The sequence below is a fragment of the Canis lupus genome, chromosome 35 (genome assembly GCF_048164855.1).
Source record: "Canis lupus baileyi chromosome 35, mCanLup2.hap1, whole genome shotgun sequence".
NCBI lineage: Eukaryota > Metazoa > Chordata > Mammalia > Carnivora > Canidae > Canis > Canis lupus.
The window spans coordinates 23,384,531-23,408,468 of NC_132872.1; the positions used below are offsets into that span (position 1 = coordinate 23,384,531).

Consider the following 23,938-nt stretch of genomic DNA (forward strand, 5'->3'; position numbering starts at 1 on the left):
CAGAGGGCTGATCTGGCTTTGGGTGCCCCACTCCCAGGAGGGAAGGAGTCCATCTCCATCTTCTAATTCCTCCTCCCCCATCTGTTTGTCTGAATTGAGTGACCCCAAGTAAGTCCCAGGTCTGGTGGTTCTCTTTCCTCCACCCCTGGGAGCTCACGTACTCCAGGATGCTGCCTCCATTATCTAGGCCATCTGCTAATTCCTGCAGCCCCCACCCGCAAGTACCAGAGTCAGTGCCATCCTGTTTTTTGAGCCCAGTGCATTCACCGGTTGTCCGCCCCTAACCTGTGTAAGGTCAAAGGGTCTCACCCAGCGACCGCGACCAGGCTGCGGAGGAGCAGTTGGCCCTGGAGTTCTCACGCAGCAGCAAAGCACCGCCCGGGCTTGGCCCGTTGCCAAGTAGGATGTCCCAAGTCTGTGGTCTCGTCTGCGCGGCATTTTAAACCCACGGACGGTGACGGGCCACCGCTCTGGGCTCCCCGCTCAAAATGTGAATTAGGGCACACAGTGCACCCCGGAAAACGCAGTTCAAGTCGCCTCGGGCTTTTTTGTGCATTGGTGTAAAACAAAAAAATCCCTCTCCCCCGCTTAGTTTATGTAAAAATAACGTGCAAACTAAGCTGTAAGTGCCGGCTACTCCCCCTCACTGCCAACATGATTACCTTAATGTACAGAAACTGCCCCTATGCACGACGATCATTCCAGAAAATTCCCGACTATTCATTCCATGGGCGATTTGGAGCCAACAGTTTAAGTTTAGTAGAAGTTAAGTCCTATCATTGAGGGGCTTAGATTTTAAACGTTTTAACTGGAGATTATATTTACATGTGAATGGGGCTTTGATTTTGCGTCCAGAGGCTGACATTTTAGTAGGAGCCTCAAAAATCTGATGCTTTTATGTTGGACTAGGGGGTGGTCTCCCAAGGTAGGCGGGTGGAAAACAGACTCCTGCGCATCTTGGTGTACCTCGGGCACGATAACAGCAGCCCACCGCCTCCTGCACGTGCTCCGAGCGAGGCAAAGAAGGGAAAACTAAAAAAGGGAAACTGCCAGGACTTAAGATGTCTGCTCGAAGCGACTTCGGCCTCCCAGCAGAGGCCTACCCGCTTCCAAAATGTCCGCCCGCAGTCCTGACGTCACCCGGCCGGCTTCATCAAGCCAGAAAGCCAGCGCGCTCCAATCAGGACTCAGTCCCCTCACCCACTGCCCTTGATCGCGTCACTTCCGGTGGTGCAGCAGCCATTTTGTCAGTCGCCAGCGGATCCCGCGCGCTGGAGAAGTGCAGTTCCCCCCTGGTTACCGACTCGTCCGGTCCCCCTTCGCGCTGCGGGCGCCGTCGAAGAGCACTCACCACAGACCCAGCCGTTCCTCCCGCCGCCGCCGCCGCCGCCGCATCCGCCCGGGGCCAGTGCGCTGTCTTCCTCCCCCGCCACTGACAGGCGCCCTCGGGCAGCCGCCGCCAGCGATGTCAAGCGAGGAAAGCTACCGGGCCATCCTTCGCTACCTGACAAACGAGCGTGAGCCGTACGCGCCGGGCACCGAGGGCAATGTCAAGCGCAAAATCCGCAAGGCGGCTGCCTGCTACGTGGTGCGCGGCGGGACTCTGTACTACCAGCGGCGGCAGCGGCACCGCAAGACCTTCGCGGAGCTGGAGGTGGTGCTGCAGCCGGAGCGGCGCCGGGGGCTCATCGAGGCGGCGCACCTGGGCCCGGGCGGCACTCACCACACCCGGCACCAGACCTGGCACGACTTGTCCAAGACTTACTGGTGGCGAGGTAGGGCTCGCGGGCGGCGAGGTAGGGCTCGCGGGCGGCGGGCGGCGGGCGGGCGGGCGGCCGCTAGCTGCCCGGGCGAGGCCCGCAGGCGGAGGCGGCCCTGAGTGCGCACGGCCGAGGCCGGGGGTCCCGCGCGGCCCCCGCCCGGCCCGACCCGACCCGACCCGACCTGCGCTCGGCGGCGGAGCGGCTGCCAGGCGGAGCCGAGAGGGTGGGGGACGCGGACGGAGCCGCACTTCCCACAGGAAGGAGGCCGGGGACGCTGGGGGCGGGCCCTGGCCCGGGGTGGGGCGAAGGGGGCTTCCCCGGGGGCCGGGCCAGCGGCCGGGCGGGGCCGGGGCGTGCGGGCCGCGGCGGGCCCGCCTCCTGCGGCTGCGCGAGGGGGGGGGGGCGGGGACGGCGGGCGTGTGCGGGCTCGAGCCCGCGGGCCGCCGCCTCCGGCCTGGCGAGGGGCGGGAGGTGGGTGTGGACGACCGCGGACCCTCCCCGCTCCGGCGTGTGCCGCGCTTCCCTGGCCCTGCCGTGAGGAGCGCGGTGGAAGCGGCGAGGCTCCGCGAGTGCCCGGACAGGTGCGGTTGTCCGCGGACGGGCGGGCGGGCGGGCGGGCGGCCCTGGCTTCCCGACCCCTGGGGACCGGTGGCGAGCGACTGCGGGCCCTTGGCCTTCCTCGCCGCCCCCGCGCGCCCGCGCCGGTTGCCGTGGAAACCGTTGGGCTGGACTCGAGGTCCCGCAGGTGCTGCCGAGGGCGGGGGGGGCCGCGAGGAGCCTCGCTGCCTTCCCGGCGGGCCAGGACGTGGGCGCCTCGGGGTCCCGCCGCTCTCCGCCGGTAACGGACCTGGTCGCACTCCCCGGCGGTGCGTCCTTTTGTTCCTGGAGAGATCTTCCGTGTTTTCAAAGACCGTCGAGCGCTCTTGTCTTCTTAACTGCTCTCCTGTTCTCTTCCGCCCGCAATTTGTTTTCTATTTTAGGCAATATTGGAATTAAATTCTAATAAAGCGACTGAAGTGTGAGGAGTTAAAACAGTAATTGCTGCGTTTTGTTAGGACGGATTTGCTCAGACCCTGTTTCCTTGAGCAAGTGTTTCGGATTCAATACCTTATGACCTGTTGGGTGCCCTGACTCCCTCCGGAGTCCGAGGAGCGTGGGGCTCTCCATCTCCGGGCGCTGAGTGCCAGCCCCACGTCCGGCATAGAGATTACTTAAAAAAAAAAAAAAAAAAATACGTTATGACATGTTACAAATGGCAGTCACAGCTAAAAGTAACATCAGAGGGATGGCTGGGCGGCTCAGCGGTTGAGCTTCTGCCTTAGGCCCAGGGCGCGATCCCGGGATCCAGGATCGAGTCCCACATCGGGCTCCCGGTGAGGAGCCTGCTTCTCCCTCTGCCTGTGTCTCTGTGTCTCTGATGAATAAATACAACTTAAAAGAAAAAAAGTAACATCGGAATTTTACACGCAGGCAGAGTTCTGAGCTCTTAATTTTTCATTCATTTAATCGTGATAAAATCCTTGTAAGGTGGAAACCTACCTGTTTTACAGATGAGAAAACTAAAAGCATCAGAAAGTTAAATATGCTAGGGATCACACAGATGATCTTTGTACTTTCACCGTCTTAACCACTCGTATGGTGCTGAAAGGGTTTAGTGTTAAGGATCCCCCTTCCTTGAATTTATTATGTGAATGTTAGGAATGCAGTTGTGGGGGAGGGTCTCTGTTTTTTGGTGTGCAGTGTCTTAGTCCAAAAAAACCTGAGACCATGTGTAAGTTTAATTGAAAAATAAGTTTGTGATTTTTATACATTCGTAAAACTTAAAAGCCCTTAAACAACTAGAACAGCTGGTTCTTGAAGTACCATGCTTATGGTACTAAACTCCTGACAAGGGAGGCCCTGAGATCTTTCAGAGGATCTACAAAGTCACGATTATTTTTATGATAATTCCAAGACATTATTTGCCTTTTCTGCTCCTTGTCTCCCAAGTATACACTGGTGTCTTCCAGAGGCTGTGACATATGACATATGACATATGATTGAAGGCAGAGGCGTATATGATTTTCTTAAGACATACGTTTAAAAGATTTTCAGAAATGTGAAGTAGTACCCCCTTTTTTTTTTTCACTTTTTGCCTTGTTTTGTTTTGGGAAATAGTAATTTTTTGTAAAATGCTATTTTGTTAACGTGTAATGTTTATTTGATATTTGATGAGCTCATTACTTTTAATATTTTAATATTTTCTCTTAAAATAAGAATTTGGGGCACCTAGCTAGCTCAGGCCATAGAGCATGTGATTCTTGATCTCGGAGTCGTGGGTTCAAGCCCCACTTTGGGTGTAAAGCTTACTTAAAGTAATAATTCATAGTAAGCATCAGAGAAGTTTGCCCCTAATTATTAGCTGTTCATTAAAAAAAATAAAGTGGCTATTCATTTTGATATTTATTACATTAACAGTTGAATTGCTTTTACTCAAGATATACATACTCCAAAACCATTGTAGACTGTTTACCTGAAAGCTAATAAGATTTGATCACTATAGGTGCCAAAAAAAAAGAAAAACTCTGTTCCAGAGTCAAACCAATAGAAGTTATATCAAGGAGAGTTTATTGTGATTCTTATTTATTCTGCTTTTTTGGAATGCTGCCACCATAAGTTATATTCTAGTGCTCAGGCAAGTTTGTAGCAGTTTCTCTCCTTTGAGCAGAGTTGAACTCTGGCTCAGTACCTAATGTTTACATATAGCATATTTCATTTCAGAATGTAAAATGTTAATAAATATTCTCGTCCCCCCACACCCTCTTATTTTATCCTGTTGAATTATATGCTGGAGTTGAAAATAAGTGATTATCTCCCCTGCCTCAGATGCTGATGCATGAGGATCTACAGTGAAATGCTTCCAAGGTGTGAAGATAAAATTAGGAGGGGAAACAAAGATTAAATTAGCAAAAAAAAAAAAAGTAATAGGTTAAATAAGCTGCCTGCAGAAGTTCTACCCTAAGTACTGATTTATTTTTGTTTAGACTATGGGGTTAATTGAGGCCACTGTTATTTAGTGTAGAAGAGGAAGATGTAATCTCTAGGAAACCCATAAGAACTAGGTCTGTAAATAGCTGTAACCAGCCACTTGTAACCTCTTTGAAGAAAACAAAACAGACCAGGGAAGAACTAAAATGCAAATGCAGGAGCTAAAATGGGAGCCCCTGAACTAGAAATGGGAGCCCGTGAACCAGGTGTGGTTGTTGTATCCGAAACTGACAGGGAAGGAAGATCTTGAACAGCTGACAGGAGCAAATTGTTCAGTTTGGCAAATAGATCTCTAAACTATTGGTTCTCACCCAGGGACGGTTTTGCCTCCCAGGGGATGTCGAGCTGTGTCTGGAGACCATTTTGGTTGTCATAACTGGTGGTGGTTGAGGTGTTGCTATTGAGATCTAGTTGGGTAGAGGTCAGGAATGCCCCTAAACATTCTATGTAAGAATAGACAGGACAGCCCTTTGCGCCCCTTCCCACTCCAACAAGAGTCATCTGGCCCAAAATATCAACACTACTGAAGTTAAGAAACCCTGATCTAGCGTAAGAAACTGTTCCTTCAGTTGTTTTATTATTTTTTTTTAAAGATTTTATTTATTCATGAAAGACACACACACACACAGAGAGGCAGAGACCCAGGCAGAGGGAGAAGCAGTCCCCACACGGAGCCCAGTTTGGGACTCGATCCCAGGTCTCCAGGATCACACCCTGGGCCGAAGGTGGCGCTAAATCTCTGAGCCACCCAGGGATTCCCCAGTTGTTGTATTAGAAGACTACCCACTAAAGTCTTTTGTCTATCTTTGTTTTCATTCTATGCTCAGTGAAGAATCTTTTAATGGTAACTTGGTGTTTTATGTAGAGTTTTTGTTTTTGTCTTTTTTCAGTACCAGAGAGGTTGATGAGTGAATGTTACAGTATTTAACAAACACCTATGGGGATGCCTGGGTGGCTCAGTGGTTGAACATCTGTCTTCAGCTGAGAGCGTGATCCTGGGGTTTGGGGATCGAATCCCACATCATGCTCCCTGCATGGAGCCTGATTCTCCCTCTGCCTGTGTCTCTGCCTCTCTCTCTCTCTCTCATGAATAAATACATAAAATCTTTAATTATATAAAAAAAAAAAACACTTATGTAGTGACCGTGTGTCATATACTTTTCAAAGAGCTTTATAAATATTATCACAACAGCACCATACTGTTATCCCTTACAATTGGCGCGTAGGCATAGAGAGGTTTGGCAACTTGGCTGTGATCACAAAGCTAGTTAGTAGATTCAGATTATACTGTATAAGTGGTTCAACCCCTTGCGGTAGTGTAGTAAAATTAACTATGTTTACACACTGATGCCTTTTCTGTGGTTAACTTGAGTCAGTCTTCAGCTTAATCAATTCTGGATCAACTAAAGATGTCAAGCTTCTGAATCTGTAAAGCTAGATTTAAGATGATCCCATCAAAACGCTAATACTCAGATGAAAGTTCTTAAAACCTATCAGGTGACTTTTGAGACAATTTAGTGACTATCATACAATAATAATTTTTTCCTGCGGGTTTTATTTGCATCCTTTTCAAATGCTTCCTATGTAGTTTTTGTAATACCATTTGACCTTAACCAGTTTATAGCGTAATCAGACTTTTGCTTTATGCAGAATATAGTGAACTGTGTAGAATCCTAGAATGTTTAGAAATACAGCCAAAATTAGGAAAAAATGACGCCTTCTTTACTATGAACATGGAAATTTCTACATTTTCTAAGTGTGTGTGTGGTTTTTTTAAAATATTTTATTTATTTTTGAGAGACACAGAGAGAAAGGCAGAGAGAGAAGGAGGTTCCATGCAGGGAGCCTGATATGGGACTCGATCCTGGGTCTCCAGGATCACACCCTGGGCTGAAGTTGGTGCTAAACCACTGAGCCACCCGGGCTGCCCACTAAGTGTGTTTTTTACCTAGAAATATATATTCTTGGGGCACCTGGGTGGCTCAGTTAAGTGCCTGCCTTTGGCCCAGGTCATTGTCTGAGTCTTGAGATGGAGCCTCTTGTCAGGAGCCTGCTTCTACCTCTCCCCCCTCCTTGTGCTCTCTCTGTCTCTCTCTCTCTCTCTCTCTCTCTCTCTCTCTCTCTCGAATAAAATCGTGTGTGTGTGTGTGTGTGTGTGTGTGTGTGTGTGTGGTTTTCTTGGAGTGCCTGGGTGCTGAGTTGGTTGAGTGCCCAACTCTTGATTTCAGCTCAGGTCACAATCTTAGGGTAGTGGATCGAGCCCTGCATCAGGCTTTTTGCTCAACGCTGAGTCTGCTTGTCCCTCTACCTCCACCTTAGCCCTATGCCCTGCATGCACTCTTTCTCTCTCTCTCTCTCTCAAATAAAATCTTTTTTTTTTTTTTTTAAAGATTTTATTCATCCATTCATGAAACACAGAGAGAGGCAGAGACACAGGCAGAGGGAGAAGCAGGCTCCATGCAGGGAGCCTGATGTGGGACTCGATCCTGGGTCTCTCTAGGATCACACCCCAGGCCGAGGGCCACGCTAAACCACTGAGCCACCCGGACTGCCCTCAAATAAATAAAATCTTAAAATATGTATTCGTTTATGTGTTTCCTATTCATACACATATTTACTCTTTTTATCGAAATATAGTAGACATACAGTATCATTATTTTCAGGTGTACAACATAGGGATTCAACAATTATATACATTATAAAATGCTCACCATGATAAGTTTAGGGACTGTATATCACCATAGAAAGTTATTACCATGTTATCCCCTATGCTATACTTTCATCCCCATGACTTATTTATAATTGGAAGTTTGCACTCATTTACTTTTCTCTATTGTAAAATATAACAAAATTTACCATTTTAGCCATTTTAAGTGTACAGTTCAGTGGCATTAAGTACATTCACATTGTTGTGCAACCATCACTGTTCATCTTCAGAAATTTTTCACCACTTCAATCCTTTTACTCTTATTTTTTAAACAAATAGAATGAACATGTTTTTCTTTTTATTTTAAGTAAGCTTTATGCACAATGTGGGGTTTGAGTCCACAACTCTGAGATCAAGAGTCACATGCTCTACCAACTGAACCAGTCAGGCTCCTCTCCATTTACTCTTAATTGTATGTAAAAATTAAATATTTCTTCAGCCTTTTCATCATTTTTTTAATATGCAAACTATATACCTCATACAGATACAGACTTTTTATTGACTTTAGCATTTTCAGACATTAAAATATATATTGTTCTCTAAATATGCACGTGTAAAAGTCTTTTTTTTATGTGATTTTTATTATTTATTCATAAGAGAGACAGGCAGAGACACAAGCAGAGGGAGAAGGAGGCTCCACGCAGGAAGCCCAATGTGGGACTCAGATTCTGGGACTGTGGGATCATGCCCTGGGCAGAAGGCAGGCGCTAAACTGCTGAGCCACGCAGGTGTCCCTGTAAATACCTTTTTTATTTAATTCTAACCCGTTATTTCCTAAGTTCTCGATTGGGGAATGGGGACCTATGAACAAATAAATTTGACAAAATCTTGTTAAACACTGTAGAACTCTCAGGGCTTTGAATATGATAATATCTATTATGTGTGTGTAAAACGAAAGTATACTTTTCTGAGTTTGTTAGTCCACTGTATACTTTTTTTTAGTGAGTATGGTACAATACAGTTGAGAAGTATTGCTTGAATATTACCTGAAGGTTGAAAGTTCAAGGAACTGTGGTATAATTTGAAATCTTGAAATTCTTCTCAGTAATTCACTGTCTCTATATCATTTTAGCTTATTAATGAGCCTTTCATTTACATTTTACTTGGGGATTGTAAGGGGAGAATTTTGTCATAGTGATGGAGAGATGTGTTCCTAAGTTAGCATAATATACTGAAAATCACATGGCTTCTGGAGGCCCAGTTATGTAATTTACTAAATGCAACTTTGGACAAATTTCTTGCTTTTTAGGGCTTCATTCTCCTCATTTGTAGGATGGCAATAATTGATCTTACCTTATAAGGATCGTGTGTGTGTGTGAAGTGTTTCCTCCCTGCTCCGTACACCTACCCCAACATGCTGAGCTAGAAGTTGAAATTCAGAATAGGGTTTTGTGAGTATAACAATGTAACAAAAGTTATATTGTGTATGGTGGTGTTTTATACAACCCTAAAATCTCATAGCTTTCAAAAATGAGATTTATTTTGCACACTCATTACAAGTTGTGGTTGTAGTTCAGGTTGCTGTTGACTCCACTTGTCTTTTTTCATCTGCAATTCAGGCTCTAAAGGATGGCATCCATCTGGAACATGCCATCTGAGCAGCAGTGGGAAACCGTGCCTCTTAAAGTTTCTGAGACATGGCACACATTATATTTATTTATATTCTATTGACCAAAGCAAATTGCACGGCCTGATGTTAGTAAGGTGGAGAGGTAACCATGTTTATGAAGGTAATATTGTCATTTTCATAATTTCCTATAGCATGAATGAGTTGGAGCTCACACAGAAAAGGGCCCTGCTATATAATCATCTTATATGGTGGGGAAGTGAATAACTAGGAATAAACAAAAATAAGCATGGAAATAAACCATCAGTGGGGATCCCTGGGTGGCTCAGTGGTTTAGGGCCTGCCTTTGGCCCAGGGTGTGATCCTGGAGTTCCGGGATTGAGTCCCACATTGGGCTCCTTGCAGGGAGCCTGCTTCTTCCTCTGCCTGTGTCTCTGCCTCTCTGTGAGTGTGTCTCTCATGAATAAATAAATAAAATCTTAAAAAAAAAAATTTATAACCTTATATCTATGAAAAAAAATGTACATTCTAAAGAAACCACTTTTACGTTATGGGGCGTTTGTGTGTCTGGCATATGCATTCAAACATACATCAGTGTACATAGATTAACAAACAGTAAATTTTGAGTTTTCAAATGAAAGCAGCATTAAATTTGACGTGTTAATTTTTATTTTTATTGTAGGTATATTAAAGCAAGTGAAAGATTACATTAAACAGTGTAGCAAATGCCAGGAGAAACTAGATCGCTCCCGTCCAATATCAGATACTTCAGAAATGTTAGAAGAATTGGGACTAGACCTTGAATCTGGAGAGGAAAGTAATGAATCAGAAGATGATCTGAGCAATTTTACTTCCCCTCCAACTACAGCTTCCAAGCCTGCAAAAAAGAAGCCCGTATCCAAGCATGAACTTGTATTTGTAAGTGGAACTTCCATTGAGCTTTAACATCTGTAACTGGGGGAAAAAAAAAATCTGTAACTGGTATATTAGTATTTGTAGTCTTAGTGAATTTTTTCTTAAAGTACTGGAACTGCTTGCCCGTTGGCACTGACATTAAAAATTTAAGTAAGTCTGCATCTCAGTTAATGAACTATGTTGTTACGTATACCAAAAGTATACTAATACGCTTTTTCATTAATCACAAATATTCCTGTTGTTTCTTCTCTTCAGAATGTTACTTGATTTGTTGTTAATTATTCGTCCTATCTTTCTAAATGGTATATTGGTACAGGTACAGAATACATTTCTGGAAGCAGTCTCTAGGTTGTGAAACAAGATCCAATTAAACTGGCTAGGCCTTTGTTTTTACTTTACCTACATTACTTTCATACATCATCAGATTTCTGACTAGTAAGAAGTGAGATGCAGGTTTTTCATTGGGTTAAGTAGAATAAACAGAAAATAGAATGACCTAGCTTTTTATTTAAATATATAGACGATAAAGAATATATGGCTATTTCTTCATATTAATTAGTGGTATCTTTAAAAGTGAATAATGTATCATGTTTTAAATTCTGTTAAAGGTAGAAATACAAATGATATGTAATAAAACTCTTGATCTTAAACTTATTTTGATAGGTTGACACCAAAGGAGTGGTGAAACGTTCTTCTCCAAAACACTGTCAGGCTGTCTTAAAACAGCTCAACGAACAGAGACTCTCCAACCAGTTCTGTGATGTTACTTTGTTAATTGAGGGAGAAGAGTACAAAGCTCATAAATCTGTTTTGTCCGCTAATAGTGAATATTTTCGAGATCTTTTTATTGAGAAAGGAGCTGTTTCCAGTCATGAGGCAGTGGTGGATCTTTCTGGTAAGAATTTTCTAATACTCTTTCTTTACAAGTACATACCGGAAGGACATGTTTGTGTCTTAGAAAGTCAGTATTTATGCTGCAGTGGTAGAAGCCTTCGTATAGCAGCAGACGAAGCTGAATTGGAAAAGTCCTTCCTTTTAGCAAAGTTTCGAAGGTACAGTTATGGAAAAGGCTGTCACTTTCTATGACTACGCGTTAGGTGAGACAAATGTAGTGGTAGAAAAATTTTTTTAGCTTTGCACAGTGGCAGTATTGTAGCCAATGAGGTTTATCCAAGGTGCGATTATTGCTAATTGAAAAATTTTTGAGATTTACACAGCTAAAAACATTTTGAGAGAAACCTGTAATTGCATCAGTGTTATAGTACACTAAGTGAATATGTTATTTAAACATTGACTTTAAAAAAAAAAGGCTTCCTGTGTCTTGTGTTGAGGAACATGTAGTAATAGAACACTTTTCTAGGTCTTTTGTTTTTCATTTTTAAAGATTAATTATTAAAATTCATTAGTTTTAATCAAATTGTTAATGTACTATAATCAAAATTCTAGGTGTGGCTTTTTTTATTTGGTTTTATTATTGTTATTGTAAATGAATAATTTGACTTTCTTTTGGCTCACTAGAACTTATATATTGGCTTAGGAGTCAACAAATGAAAATTTAGGAAGAATTAAAATAGGTAACCTTATTTATACATTTTCTCCTAATATTAACTTACTATAACTTGATTACTGAATTACTGACATCACTGTGTGAAATATCATTTCCCTTTTCTGAAACAAAAAAGTGACTTTATCCAGGTATATAAATACTTACTTGTTTAACCACTGATCCTTTTCTACCTTATACTTAAAAAAAATATTTTATTTATTTAAAGTAGACTCCACACCCAATTCCGGGCTCAAACTCACGACTCCAAGGTCAATGGTTGTGTACTATACTGACGGAGCCAGCCAGACATCCCTACGTTATACTTTTTAAAATCACTCCTTCTGAGAAGACAAATAAGTATATTTTTCCTTTGGAGTAGCTGTATGTTCAGTTATTAAAACCTATTTATTAAGCATCCACTGTGTGCAGGGTACTAGCCTGGGCTCTTGGGGATACAGTGGTGAGCAAAAATTTTCATGCAGCATAAAATTGCATTACATTTTAGATTAGTGATAATTACTTTTTTCTGTGTTTGATGACTCAGGAGAAAATATGACTAATACGAGGCCATCTGAATAATAAAACTCATCACGATGTAGTCTTTTTTTGATACAAGTTTGCTTTGGAATTTTTTTTTCTTTTATGCATCTGAAGCAGAAAGACAGGTGTATGAATGTTGCTCTGTTTCTCAGCAGCTTACAGCAAATGAAATGTCTGCTCCAAATTAACTGCAGTGCAGCATCCTAATATTCTAATAAAATACCTCATTTATTCTTCATCCTATATGTTTACTTTTATATATTGTGCAGCAAGTATAATGTAAGCCAGGGCACCTGGATGACTCCGTGGTTGAGTGTCTGCTTTTGGCTCAGTTCGTGATTCTGTGATCCCATAGTCTCAGGATCAAGTCCCACATCAGGCTCCCCGCAAGGAGCCTGCTTTTCTCTTTGCCTATGTCTCTGCTTCTTTCTCTGTGTCTCTCATGAATAAATAAATGAAATCTTTAAAAATGTGTATGTGTGTGTGTGTGTGTGTAATGTAAGCCAATAGGCAAAGCAGACAACTTTTATTTGGTTTAAATATTAGGTAAAGAATATGAAATAATGTACAATCTAGAGAGATAAAATGTATATTTTTTAATTACCTAGTTAATGTAGTTGAATTATCAGTGTTTTCCTTTATTTATGTTTGTAAAAAAATTTTCTGTACTAAGTCATAAAGACAGGTTCATGGATTGTCTTTTTATGATTTTTTTTTTTTTGAAGGTTTTATTTATTTATTTGAGAGAGAAAGTGAGAGCACAAGCAGAGAGAGAAGGAGACTCCCTGCAGAGCAGGGAGCACAACTCGGGGCTCCATCTCAGGACTCGTGGGTCATGACCTGAGCTGAAGGCACACACTTAACAGACTAAGCCACCCAGGCACCCCTGTCTTTTAAATTTTCCAATTTTTCTTTAATATTTAAGTTTTCATCTTAACGAATTTCCACATGTTTGGTACGGATTCTAGTCTTTGCTCTAGTCTATTGGTTGTCTCTCCACACACTATTTTCACTTGGTCTTAGTTACCTTACCTTTCAATTAGTAGGGAAAGTCTCCTACATTTATTATTCAGTTAGGTCTTAGTTTCACAACCCTTTGCTCCATAAAAACTGTAAAAGGAGCTTGTCACCATACACACAAAATAGTGTATTTTGATAGAAATTATGTTGAATTAATAAAGCTTTAGAGATTTATCCATAACAGTCTCAAACATCTTTTGTAGAATTGTTCCAAAATACTTTATATGTTTTAAAACGGTTGTATTTTTTTCTTAAAATTATATAATTTTGGATTTATTTTGGGTGTCTATTTTTACAGTAATCAAATTCCCTTAGTCCTCAGTCATTTATCTATAGGTTCTTTGAAATTTCCATATAAAAGAAATAGATTATCTGCTAATAGTGTTGCTTTTGTTTCTACCTTTCCAGTCCTTGTATTTTGAATTTTTTTTTTCTTGCTTTACGATGCTGTTCAGGACCTCAAAAAAAAAAAAAAAAAAAAACAGCAGTTGACTAGAAAATAGTGATTGAGGGTTCACTTATCTCATTCCCATTTCTAAAGAAAGTGCTTTTTACCTTTAAAAATATATCATTTGGTAAATGTTTTTTTTTTTTTTTTTTTTCATTTGGTAAATGTTTTAAGTAGATAACCCTGTATCCTTTAACATTAAAGATATTCTCTCTAAAATGAGTGCTGGTTCGTAACTCCCTAAGGAGGTTCACAAGTGTTATCTGAAACTAGCCCCCTGTACACAGAGGATAGGTAGAGACAGAAGGAAGGGGCAGGCCACTCCAGATTGAGGGATAGCACGTTTCATAGACAAGGGCTGTCATGAGGATGGTCTTAGGCAGCTGCAAGATGAGTAGATCTCTGTGCCAGAATCTTAAAAGTTTATAAAAGGCTTTAACTCTGTTCAGTCGTGTACCCAGTCCAGATAGCCTCAATAGCATGTTTCTATCTCAAGGATATATTTTTGGGGCTGCTGCTGGGAACAGAGAAGGCAAGTGGAATAAACATTCTAGGAACAGGGGAGACATGGGGGGCCTCCAGTTGTCTGGAACTCAAGGGTCAACTAGACATCAAGTTTTGATGACCTCCTCCAATAATACTGACTTACCACATATTTTTTCTGTATTTATTGAAACTAGCTTTATTTTTACTATTCTACTGCGGGAAATGACAGTGATTTTCTGTTAAGCCAGTTTTTCATTCTTGATATAAATCTAGTTCAGTCATATTATCATCTGTTGTGTAAGTTGCTGTTGAGTTTGCTGATATTGTCTAGCCTGTTTGCATGTAGAGTCAGGAGTACTTTTTTTTTTTTACTGAAATAGTTACTTTGTGATTAGAATTATATGTTTCTTGAATGTTTGGTAGAATGGTGGCTAAAATTGCCTGGGCTTGTAGTGGTGGGGGGTAAGGGATTTTTAACTACTAATCTAGCACATTTAATGATGGCAGAGTTATTCAAGTTTTCTTTTTTATTTTTATTTATTTTTTTTAATTTAATTTTATTTATTTATGATAGTCACACACAGAGAGAGAGAGAGGCAGAGACACAGGCAGAGGGGAAGCAGGCTCCATACACCAGGGGCCCGACGTGGGATTCGATCCCGGGTCTCCAGGATCACGCCCTGGGCCAAAGGCAGGCGCTAAACCGCTGCGCCACCCAGGGATCCCTCTTTCTTTTTTTTTTTTTTTTTTTCCCTCTTTCTTTTTTTAAAGATTTATGTATTTGAGAGAGAGAATGTGAGCAAGCACACTCAAGAGTAGGGAGATAGCAAGGCTCAGTCTCATGACCTGGAGATCGTAACCTGAGCCAAAATCAGGAGTTATTCAAGTTTCCCATTTCATCTAAGTTTTCACGTTTATTGGCATAAAGTTTTTCATACTACTTCAAAATGTTTCCAGACACTGTAGATACATCTCTTATTTTTTGATACTGGTTATTTGTGCCTTTTCTCATTTCTTTTAACCTTTTTTCTTAACTGTTAAGCTTTACACCCAGTGTGGGGCCTGAACTCATGACCCCCAGATCAAGAGTCTAAAGACCAAATAACCTAGCTAAGCATCCCCCTTTTTTCTCCTTTTTAAATCTTTTTTTTTTTTTTTTTTTTTTTATACACCACATGTGGTTGAACTCAAGACCCTGAGATCAAGAGTCATATATGTGCTCTATCAGCTGAGCCAGCCAGGTGTTCCTTAAATTTTTCTTACTAGAGGTTTACTCACTTTTTTGTTTTTAAATCTTCCAGATCTGGGGGATCCCTGGGTGGCTCGGCGGTGTAGTGCCTGCCTTTGGCCCAGGGCGCGATCCTGGAGTCCGGGGATTGAGTCCCGCGTCGGGCTCCCGGCATGGAGCCTGCTTGTCCCTCCTCCGGTGTTTCTGACCCTCTCTCTCTCTCTCTCTGTCTATCATAAATAAATAAATCTTTAAAAAAAAAAAAAATCTTCCAGATCTGACCCACTGCCTGTTTTTGTAAATAAAGTTTTATTTACACCCATTCATTTTCATTGTAGCTGCTTTTGAGCTTACAAGGGCAGAATTAAAAAGTTGTTACGTAAACCAGTGACCCACAAAGCCTGACATTTTGCTTATCTGGCACTTTATAGAAACCCTTTGCTTATCACTATGCCAAAACATAATTTTTTTAAAGTTAAAAACCTGACTTTTATGCATATCTAGTCCAAAATTTTTATATAATTGAGGGAACCAGTAAGATGTTAAAACTGTTTCTAACAGAATTTTGAAAGGATTTTTCCAGTCAAAGGAATATTGAAATGAAGTTACTAATAGTTGAACTAGTTGACACCGTACAGCGAACTAAACTATAAGTTTTGGTGTTACCTTTCCTACTTTGATAGAAATAGCTTCTCGGTCTTGTACAGTTCATTTGCATTTTTTGAGATTTATTTAGAACAAACACAAGCAGAGGAAGGGGTGAAGGAAAAGGAAGGAAGAAAGAGAGTCTCAAGCGGAATCTGCACTGAGCACAGACCCCAACACAGAGCTCTATCTCATGACCCTGAGATCATGACCTGAGCCGAAACCAAGAGTTGGACACTCAACATACTGAGCCACCCGGGTACCCTTCATTTGCTTTTTCTATCACTTTTCTGTAAGTTATTTTTGCAGAATTGTAATATAGTCAATAGCAGGTAGTCATCATGCCTGTTCAACACTGTTCCTAACACCTGATAACCTTTTTTTTTTTTTTTTTTTTTTTTGCCTCTTACCGAGTTTTGACTGATTTTTTTTTTTTCTTGACACATCATTCAAAGGACACCTGTTGGGTCGCCTCGTGGCTCAGTTGGTTAAGCAGAGGACTCTTGATTTTGGCTCAGGTCATGATCTCTCAGGGTCATGAGATTGAGCCCCACATGAGACTCCACACTCAGCCAGTGGAGAGTCAACTTGTCCCTCTCTGTCCCACTCTGCCCCTCCCCTGCTTGCACGTGCTATTTCTCTAAAGTAAATACAATCTTAAAAAAAAAAACAAGTTATTTTTTTTAAAAAGCTATAATTTTCTTTTACTGATTTCTTCTCATTAATCTTCCTTTTACTGTATTTGAGCATTACTTTTTTTTTTACTGTTATTTATTTTTTTTAAGTAAACTCTGTATCCAATGTGGGGTTCAAACTTAAAACAATGAGATCTAGAGTCACATGCTCTACTGTCTAAACCAGACAAGGGCCCCTGTTACTGTCATTTTTTGACTATTAAGTACAATGCTTTTAATTTGTTAACTTTCCAGCTTCCTGGTTTGAGCATTCAAGGCTATAAGTTTCCCTTAAATAGTGCTGATTTATTGCTTTTAACCCCACATGTGGTCTATTTTTATAAGTTTCATCTTGCTTGAATAGAATATGAGTTTTTTTGTCAGGAGCAATGTTCAATATATTATAGCTTGCTAATTCTTTACTGATTTTTTCGTGTGCTTAATCTTTTGGTTACTGACAGAGGTACTTTAGAATATTAACTAGTGTGATTCATTTGTCTATTATTGAGTTTCTTCAGGGTTTCTTTTTTCTGCATCTTGTAGCCATGTTATTAGATGCATATAATTTTAGACTTACTGATTTATGACAAAATACCCTTTTATCCTTAGATTATGACCTTCTGTGTTTATTAATGCTTTTTACCTTTGAAATCTATGTTGGCTGCTTACGTAAATAATTTTTAGACATGTAAACAATATTTTCATTACTATTTGCCTAGCATATCTTTTTCCATCTTTTTATTTTCAACCTTTTTGTTTCTTTATTTTTACGTTTCTCTTTAAACATCTTATTTCTGGATTTTGTTTGTAATCCAGCAGGGGTATCTTTGACTTCTAACTGCCTGCATAGAAATTGTTGAACTTCCTGAACCCAGCAATTGAGATTGTTGTCCTTAATCAGTTGAAGAAAAGTGTTAGCCGATATGCCTTTAAAAATTGTTTCTGCCTCATCTTCTCTCTTCTGCCTTTCTGAAATTCCAGTTAGATAAACATTCTCACTTTATATTCTGTGACCCTTAATATCTCTTTTGTATTTTATGTAGATTATTTTGGAAAATTTTAGTTTACATACTCTTTGGGTGTTTAATTTGCTGTTAAATTCACTTAACTGAGTTTTTCATTCCAATTTCTTTTCCATTTTTTAATTTTGTTTTATTTAAGTAAGCTCTGTGCCCAACATGGGGTTTGAACTCAAAAATGTGAGATCAGGAGTTGCATGCCAACTGAGCCAGCCAGGCACCCATCTTTTCCATTTTTAAAGGTTCTATACACTTCTTTTTCAATTGTCACTTTTAGGGGACTACTTTTTATGACCTTTGCTCTTTACTGGTGATAAGCCACTCTTGACTTGACTTTCTATATCTGATCATGGCAATACTTAAAGTCTGCTGGCTTTGATTCATGCTGATTGTTTCCACTAGCTCTTGTTCATGGTGCCGTGTGTGTGTGTGTGTGTGTTTCTATCCATAATGAATTCTTACTCTTTTTTCTTTTTTTAAGATTTTTTTTATTCATGAGAGACACAGAAGGAGAGAGGCAGAGACTTAGGCAGAGGGAGCCCAATGTGGGACTTGATCCCAGGACTCCAGGATCACGCTCTGAGCCGAAGGCAGTCGCTCAACTGCTGAGCCACCCAGGCGTCCCTGAATTCATATTCCTTAGAACTATGTGGGAAATCTTTTTTTAAGATTTTATTTATTTTATTTATTTATTTATTTTTTTTATGATAGGCACACAGTGAGAGAGAGAGAGGCAGAGACATAGGCAGAGGGAGAAGCAGGCTCCATGCACTGGGAGCCTGACGTGGGATTCGATCCCGGGTCTCCAGGATCGCGCCCTGGGCCAAAGGCAGGCGCTAAACTGCTGCGCCACCCAGGGATCCCAAGATTTTATTTATTTATGCACTCGAGAGACACACATAGAGGCAGAGACATAGGCAGAGGGAGAAGGAGGCTCCATGCAGGGTGCCCAATGTGGGATCATGCCCTGAGCTGAAGGCAGTTGCTCAGCTGCTGAGCAACCCAGGCCTCCCAAGCCTGGGGATTTTTTGACTACCAAAGTGCTATATGGTTTTTTTTGTTGTTGTTTTGCTTTTTAAGATTTTATTTATTTATTCATGAGAGACACAGAGAGAGAGGCAGAGACACAGGCAGAGGGAGAAGCAGGCTCCACGCAGGGAGCTTGATATGGGACTTGATCCTGGGACTCCAGGATCATGCCCTGGGCCAAAGGCAAGCACCAAACCGCTGAGTCACCCAGGCGCCCCGAAAGTGCTATATATTCAACAAAAAAATCCCGCCAAATTAAGGCCTGGTTTGTAGTCATGACTAATCAGGAAAGATTTCTAACCTCTTTCATCAGTGCTGAGGTACCAAGTATATTTAAAATAATAGTTAAAATTTTTAATCTTTTTTTTTAAGTGAGTAGATCAAACTAGGTTATCATAGTCTGCCATACTGCTGGATGTGGAAGTCCCTGTCATAATGTTTCTATATGTTGGTTGGTAACTCTCCATGAGTTTCCTGATATAATCTGAAATTGGCCCCTGTACCAAAGAAACCAGTCATTCCAGCTTGAAGGTGGCAGTTTTAACAAGCAAAGGTCACTTCCATACGAGGCTTGTCTTGAGCAGTAGGAAGATGAGTGGATCTCCGCATCTGCCCACCAAATCTTTAAAAGTTTAGAAAGAGGCCTTTACTGTGTCAAGTTACTAACATCAACTGTGTAGGTGTTCTTAGTATCACATCGCTCTCTCAAGGTTATGTCCTTAGAGCAGCCTCTGGAAGCAAGAAAGGCAAATGGAACCCACATTCCAAGAACAGGAAGGGGGGTGGTAAGGAGCCTTTGAGTGCCTCAGTTCAGTTTCACAAGTTAGCTGGAGATCACATAGCTGTTTGATAACATTCCCTAACACCACAACCAACCATTGTTGTCAGGGTTTGTTTTTTCTTTTTTTGGTGTTTAATTTTGGTAAACTCCCATTATAAAATTTATCCTCTTAATGACTTTTCAATAGTAACTTTGTTCACATTGTTGTGTAGTGGATCTCTGGAACTTTTTTGTCTTGCAAAATTGTCCGTTTTGATGAAAATGTTTTTGCAAAGTATGAATATGTCACTTTTAGGGGACTACTTTTTAGCTTTACGTAAAAAGGCTAGGGGTAAAAACAAAATACCAAAATTCTCTGCCTCTTATCTCTTGGCAGAATTATGAATGATTTTTTTAAATTTTCTTTTGTGTTTTTGTATAGTACAGTAAATATGTGGGCTTTTGAAAAAATTGTTTTAGATATTTAAAGTGTTCCTTGGAGAACAGTGTTAATTCTTTCATGGGGCATTTTTTCTTATGACTTCAAACTCAGAAGTTAAAAAGGTACTAGGTAGAAGGCCAAAATACATTATTTTGTTTGAGTTTTTTGCATTTTGAAAGAGGTACTTACCTCAAGCTTATTTAACTTGATCTTATAATTTGTAGCCGAATTAATATGGCTTCAGCCTATTTAATTACCAGCTTTCCTAGGATGACTGAATTAGCCGTGTTGATAATGTTGATATGTAGTGCCCTCAGTTTTCAACTGGACTGTTAATATACCTCACAGTTTAAGGCTTCCTTTCTTTTTCTCCATCATTTATCTGCTGATCTAAAAGGAGTATGTTTTATGTGCCTTGAGTCCAAACTGAAAAATATAACAAATGTGAGTTTTTAAAAGGTTGCTTTGTCTCTGTGTTTTGGTAGAAGATCTTCAAGATAAATTATAACATAAGAAAAGCAAGGCACGGGGCAGTGTATATAATATGCTACCTACTGTAAGAAGGGGGAATAAGATTATTTGCTTAACTGCATAAAGAAGCTCTGGAAAGCTGTACAGCTTCTTAATCATACTGGTTGTGGAGATGGAGTTGGACTTAGCACTGTTACATCTTCTGATTTTTGGATCTTATTAATGGCTTTTGAAAGTGATGTATTGTGAACTTAGAAATAACTGCTTTTATTTTCTCACGTAAAATAAGCATGTCATACCTCATGGGATAGTAATTATCTCCTTCCTTAGACCAGGAATAGGTAAACTATAGCCCAAAGGGGCAATCCTCTCTTCCCTCACTTTTAAATAAAGTCCTGTTGGAACACAGCCATGCTCATTTGTGTACATACTATCTTTGGCCACTCTTTTCTTTACAGTGGCAGAGTTGAGTAGTTGAAATACACCTTACAGCCTGCAGTAATTATTATCTGATTCTTGACAGAAAAATTTTGCTAATGCCCCTGTGCTAGATCTTGTCCTTAGATTTTCAGTAGTTTAGCACTTTGTTCACAATCATATTTTTATATGGACTTCTATTATTAAAATATACAGTTATACTTAACAGAAGTGAGGTTAGGGGACAGGTTGGTTGAACCCTGCCTACTCACCTGCCTCCCTCTCTTTTTTTACCCTCCATTCTCCAGCAGCTGTTTCTTGAGGGGAATTTGAGGAACCCCCGGGGTTCTAAGGAGTACAGTTTGAAAATGACTGCCTTACAACAACTCTTTGAGGTAGTAAGTCTGATATTATTTTCTATTTTAGGTATTGAGAGACTCGGCTCATAGAAGTGAGTTAGTCAAGGCTTATTAAGCAACCAGAACACAAAACAAATCCAGAGTGTTTAATTGCAGAATAAATGGTCATGTTTGTTTTTATATTTTATTTTAAATTGTCATAATCATGTAGTTGTTTTTCTAAGGTGTTTTAGTAGTTATTTAACTTTTTTGTACCCTCATTTTATTTGTTCCATGTAGGTTTTTGTAAGGCAAGCTTCCTTCCTTTATTGGAATTTGCCTATACTTCCGTGCTAAGTTTTGACTTCTGTAGCATGGCTGATGTAGCCATCTTGGCTCGTCATCTTTTCATGTCGGAAGTTTTAGAAATCTGTGAAAGTGTACATAAACTAATGGAAGAGAAGCAGTTAACGGTATATAAGAAGGGTGAAGTCCAAACGGTTGCATCTACCCAGGACTTACCAGAGCAGAATGGAGTTACTACACCTCCTGCGGCTAGCAGCGAGGGAACCACAACAACATTATCTACTGAACTTGGGGATTGTGAAATTGTACTACTGGTGAATGGAGAATTGCCAGAAGCTGAGCAGAATGGAGAGCCGGGACAACACCCTGAAGCCCAGGCTTCTTCAGAGACTCCAGCCAGTGTGTCACCTGCAGGCTGTATAACTGGTGCCCATCCTCAAATGGAGTCTGTGGATTTAGCAACAAAAAACAGTGAGACAGAACTAGAAACTTTAGGTAGCGGGGAAGACAGCACAGTTTCTGATACTCACCCCAAACTTTCAGAAGAGAATGTAATCAGTAGCTGTCCAGAAAACAATGATATGGGAAATGGCACATCACCTGAAAATATCTGTGCTGAAGACATTCCAGAGCATATGCAGAACCTTGGCCAGTCTTTGAAAGACCAGGAAAATCTGGTTGCACTGGCAGCAAAGACAGACCTCGGCCCTGATGATGAAACCTACAGAAGCAGGCTTCGGCAGCGTTCTGTTAATGAAGGGGGATACATCCGACTGCACAAAGGAATGGAGAAAAAGCTACAGAAACGGAAAGCCATTCCCAAATCAGCAGTTCAGCAGGTATGATGGAGAGGTGACCTTTGTGATTTTAGTTCAAGTCAAAAGCATTCTATTCATAAACTTAATATCTATCATGAAAATTATTTGAGGAGGAAAGGGCCGTAGGTGCAGGAAAGCAACCTAATGTTTTAAATACCAATATTAACAAAATATTATCAATTTGAAATATTACAACATGATTCGTGGCTTTAAAAATTAAAAGGAATATATTTACTTAGAATGTGCTTTCTGTCCCTTAATTAGGTAGCCCAGAAATTAGTTCAAAGAGGGAAGAAGATGAAACAACCAAAAAGAGATACTAAAGAGAATCCTGAAGAAGCAGCATCCCATAAGTGTGGGGAATGTGGAATGGTTTTTCAGAGACGATATGCTCTTATAATGCACACACTGAAACATGAAAGAGCTAGAGATTACAAATGTCCAGTAAGTAATTGGGAAGCTAATTGAAGATGGTCTAACTCCATGATGACTAGAATCTAGTTTACTGCTTCATTGTTATTCTAGTACTTATATATTCTCTCAGTGTTCTCTGTCTCCCTTATATTGCAATGTTAGAGTCATCTTCTGATTTGTATTATGTCATTTCTTTGACCCCCTCCACCCCCAAAATCCCACAAAAAAACAGTGATGTATCTTTGCTTCTTCCTGATATTATTCTAGTAGGACAAGACTGAAATTATCATTTAAAAAAATGTAAGCTCAGGGGCATCTGGCTATCTCAGTCAGTAGAGCATGTGACTCGTGGTCTCGGGTTTGTGAGTTCAAGACCCACATTGAAGGTAGAGATTACTTAAAAGTAAATAAACTTTCAAAAATTGAAAAATAAAAACTCATAGAAGGGTAAAGAGAATAGGAGGGGAAACCTTAGCAACTACTTTCTGGTCCCTGATAAATAGAGGGAATAACTAATTTAGCAGATTTGAATGGGTTCATTCTTGGGCTTTCAGTGGGGAAAGCTAAGAATCTGTCCAAATTGTATAGTAGAACTACCAAATGCCTCAGGAATTAGTGTTGCCAGCCTCCTTTGAAAGTAGAAGTGAGTCTGGTTGTAAGACAGTTGTTAACCAGTTAAATCACCACCACTCCCTCAGCCAAAGATCCGTCTTCTATTTTCTGGGAGAGAGAAAACCATGACTGCTCTGGGGAACACTGTGTACAGTGAGGGTGAATGTACTATACCCAAAACAAGGAAAAAGTAAAACCTTAGGTATTGAGTGTGGAGACCTTTCAAGTTCTCTTTACCTACTCAAGTCCCAGGATGTTAGGAGCCACACCCTCAACCCAAAAGGAAAGAAAGGTTCCTCGCAGATGAGGAATCTGAAGCCCAGTAACAAAGGACCTCGAGAGAGTGCTGACTAAAGCCTGTGGTTAACACCTCCCCACATACCCACCCCACTTATTACAGAAATTCCAGTCCGTTTTTTAACACTCAATTATGAGTCAGTATCAGGAATCATCCATGATAAATTTTTCAAGAAAAAGCAACTTTGAGGGATCTACAAATATAAAAATCTCAGAAAAAATTATAAAAAAGTTAGGAAATGAGAGTAATCTAGAGAATTGGTGTATGATTTCTGATATGCAAATAACACCAAACAGAACATGGAGAGAAGGAAATCATTGGTGCATTAAGGAAAGAATATCAGAATTTAAATTTCCTTGTGAAAAAAGGCACATTAAATACCCAGAACCGTGGATGAAGGTAGATGTATATCAAGATAAATTATGAAATCTTCAGGGGACAAAGAAAA

General features: G+C 40.7%; 1 protein-coding gene and 1 non-coding gene across 4 annotated transcripts in view; both read left to right on the forward strand.

The window, feature by feature from the left end:
- Positions 1–740: 740 nt before the first annotated feature.
- The window catches only part of ZBTB11 (zinc finger and BTB domain containing 11), a 32,958-nt gene continuing 9,760 nt past the window's right edge, over positions 741–23,938 (forward strand). Inside the window, exons 1-5 of one of the 3 annotated variants that reach the window (XM_072811821.1) lie at positions 741–1,796; positions 9,747–9,982; positions 10,643–10,874; positions 21,343–22,187; positions 22,431–22,610. In XM_072811821.1, the coding sequence (XP_072667922.1) occupies positions 1,466–1,796; positions 9,747–9,982; positions 10,643–10,874; positions 21,343–22,187; positions 22,431–22,610 (1,824 nt within the window). In that variant the 5' untranslated portion in view covers positions 741–1,465. Of the gene's footprint in view, positions 1,797–2,213; positions 2,345–9,746; positions 9,983–10,642; positions 10,875–21,342; positions 22,188–22,430; positions 22,611–23,938 lie in introns of those variants that run through there. The other 2 variants (XM_072811822.1, XM_072811823.1) reach the window with 2 other exon arrangements.
- On the forward strand, positions 11,110–11,247 carry LOC140625250 (U4 spliceosomal RNA). The gene has a single exon (XR_012024609.1). It is a non-coding gene; the product is annotated as a U4 spliceosomal RNA (small nuclear RNA).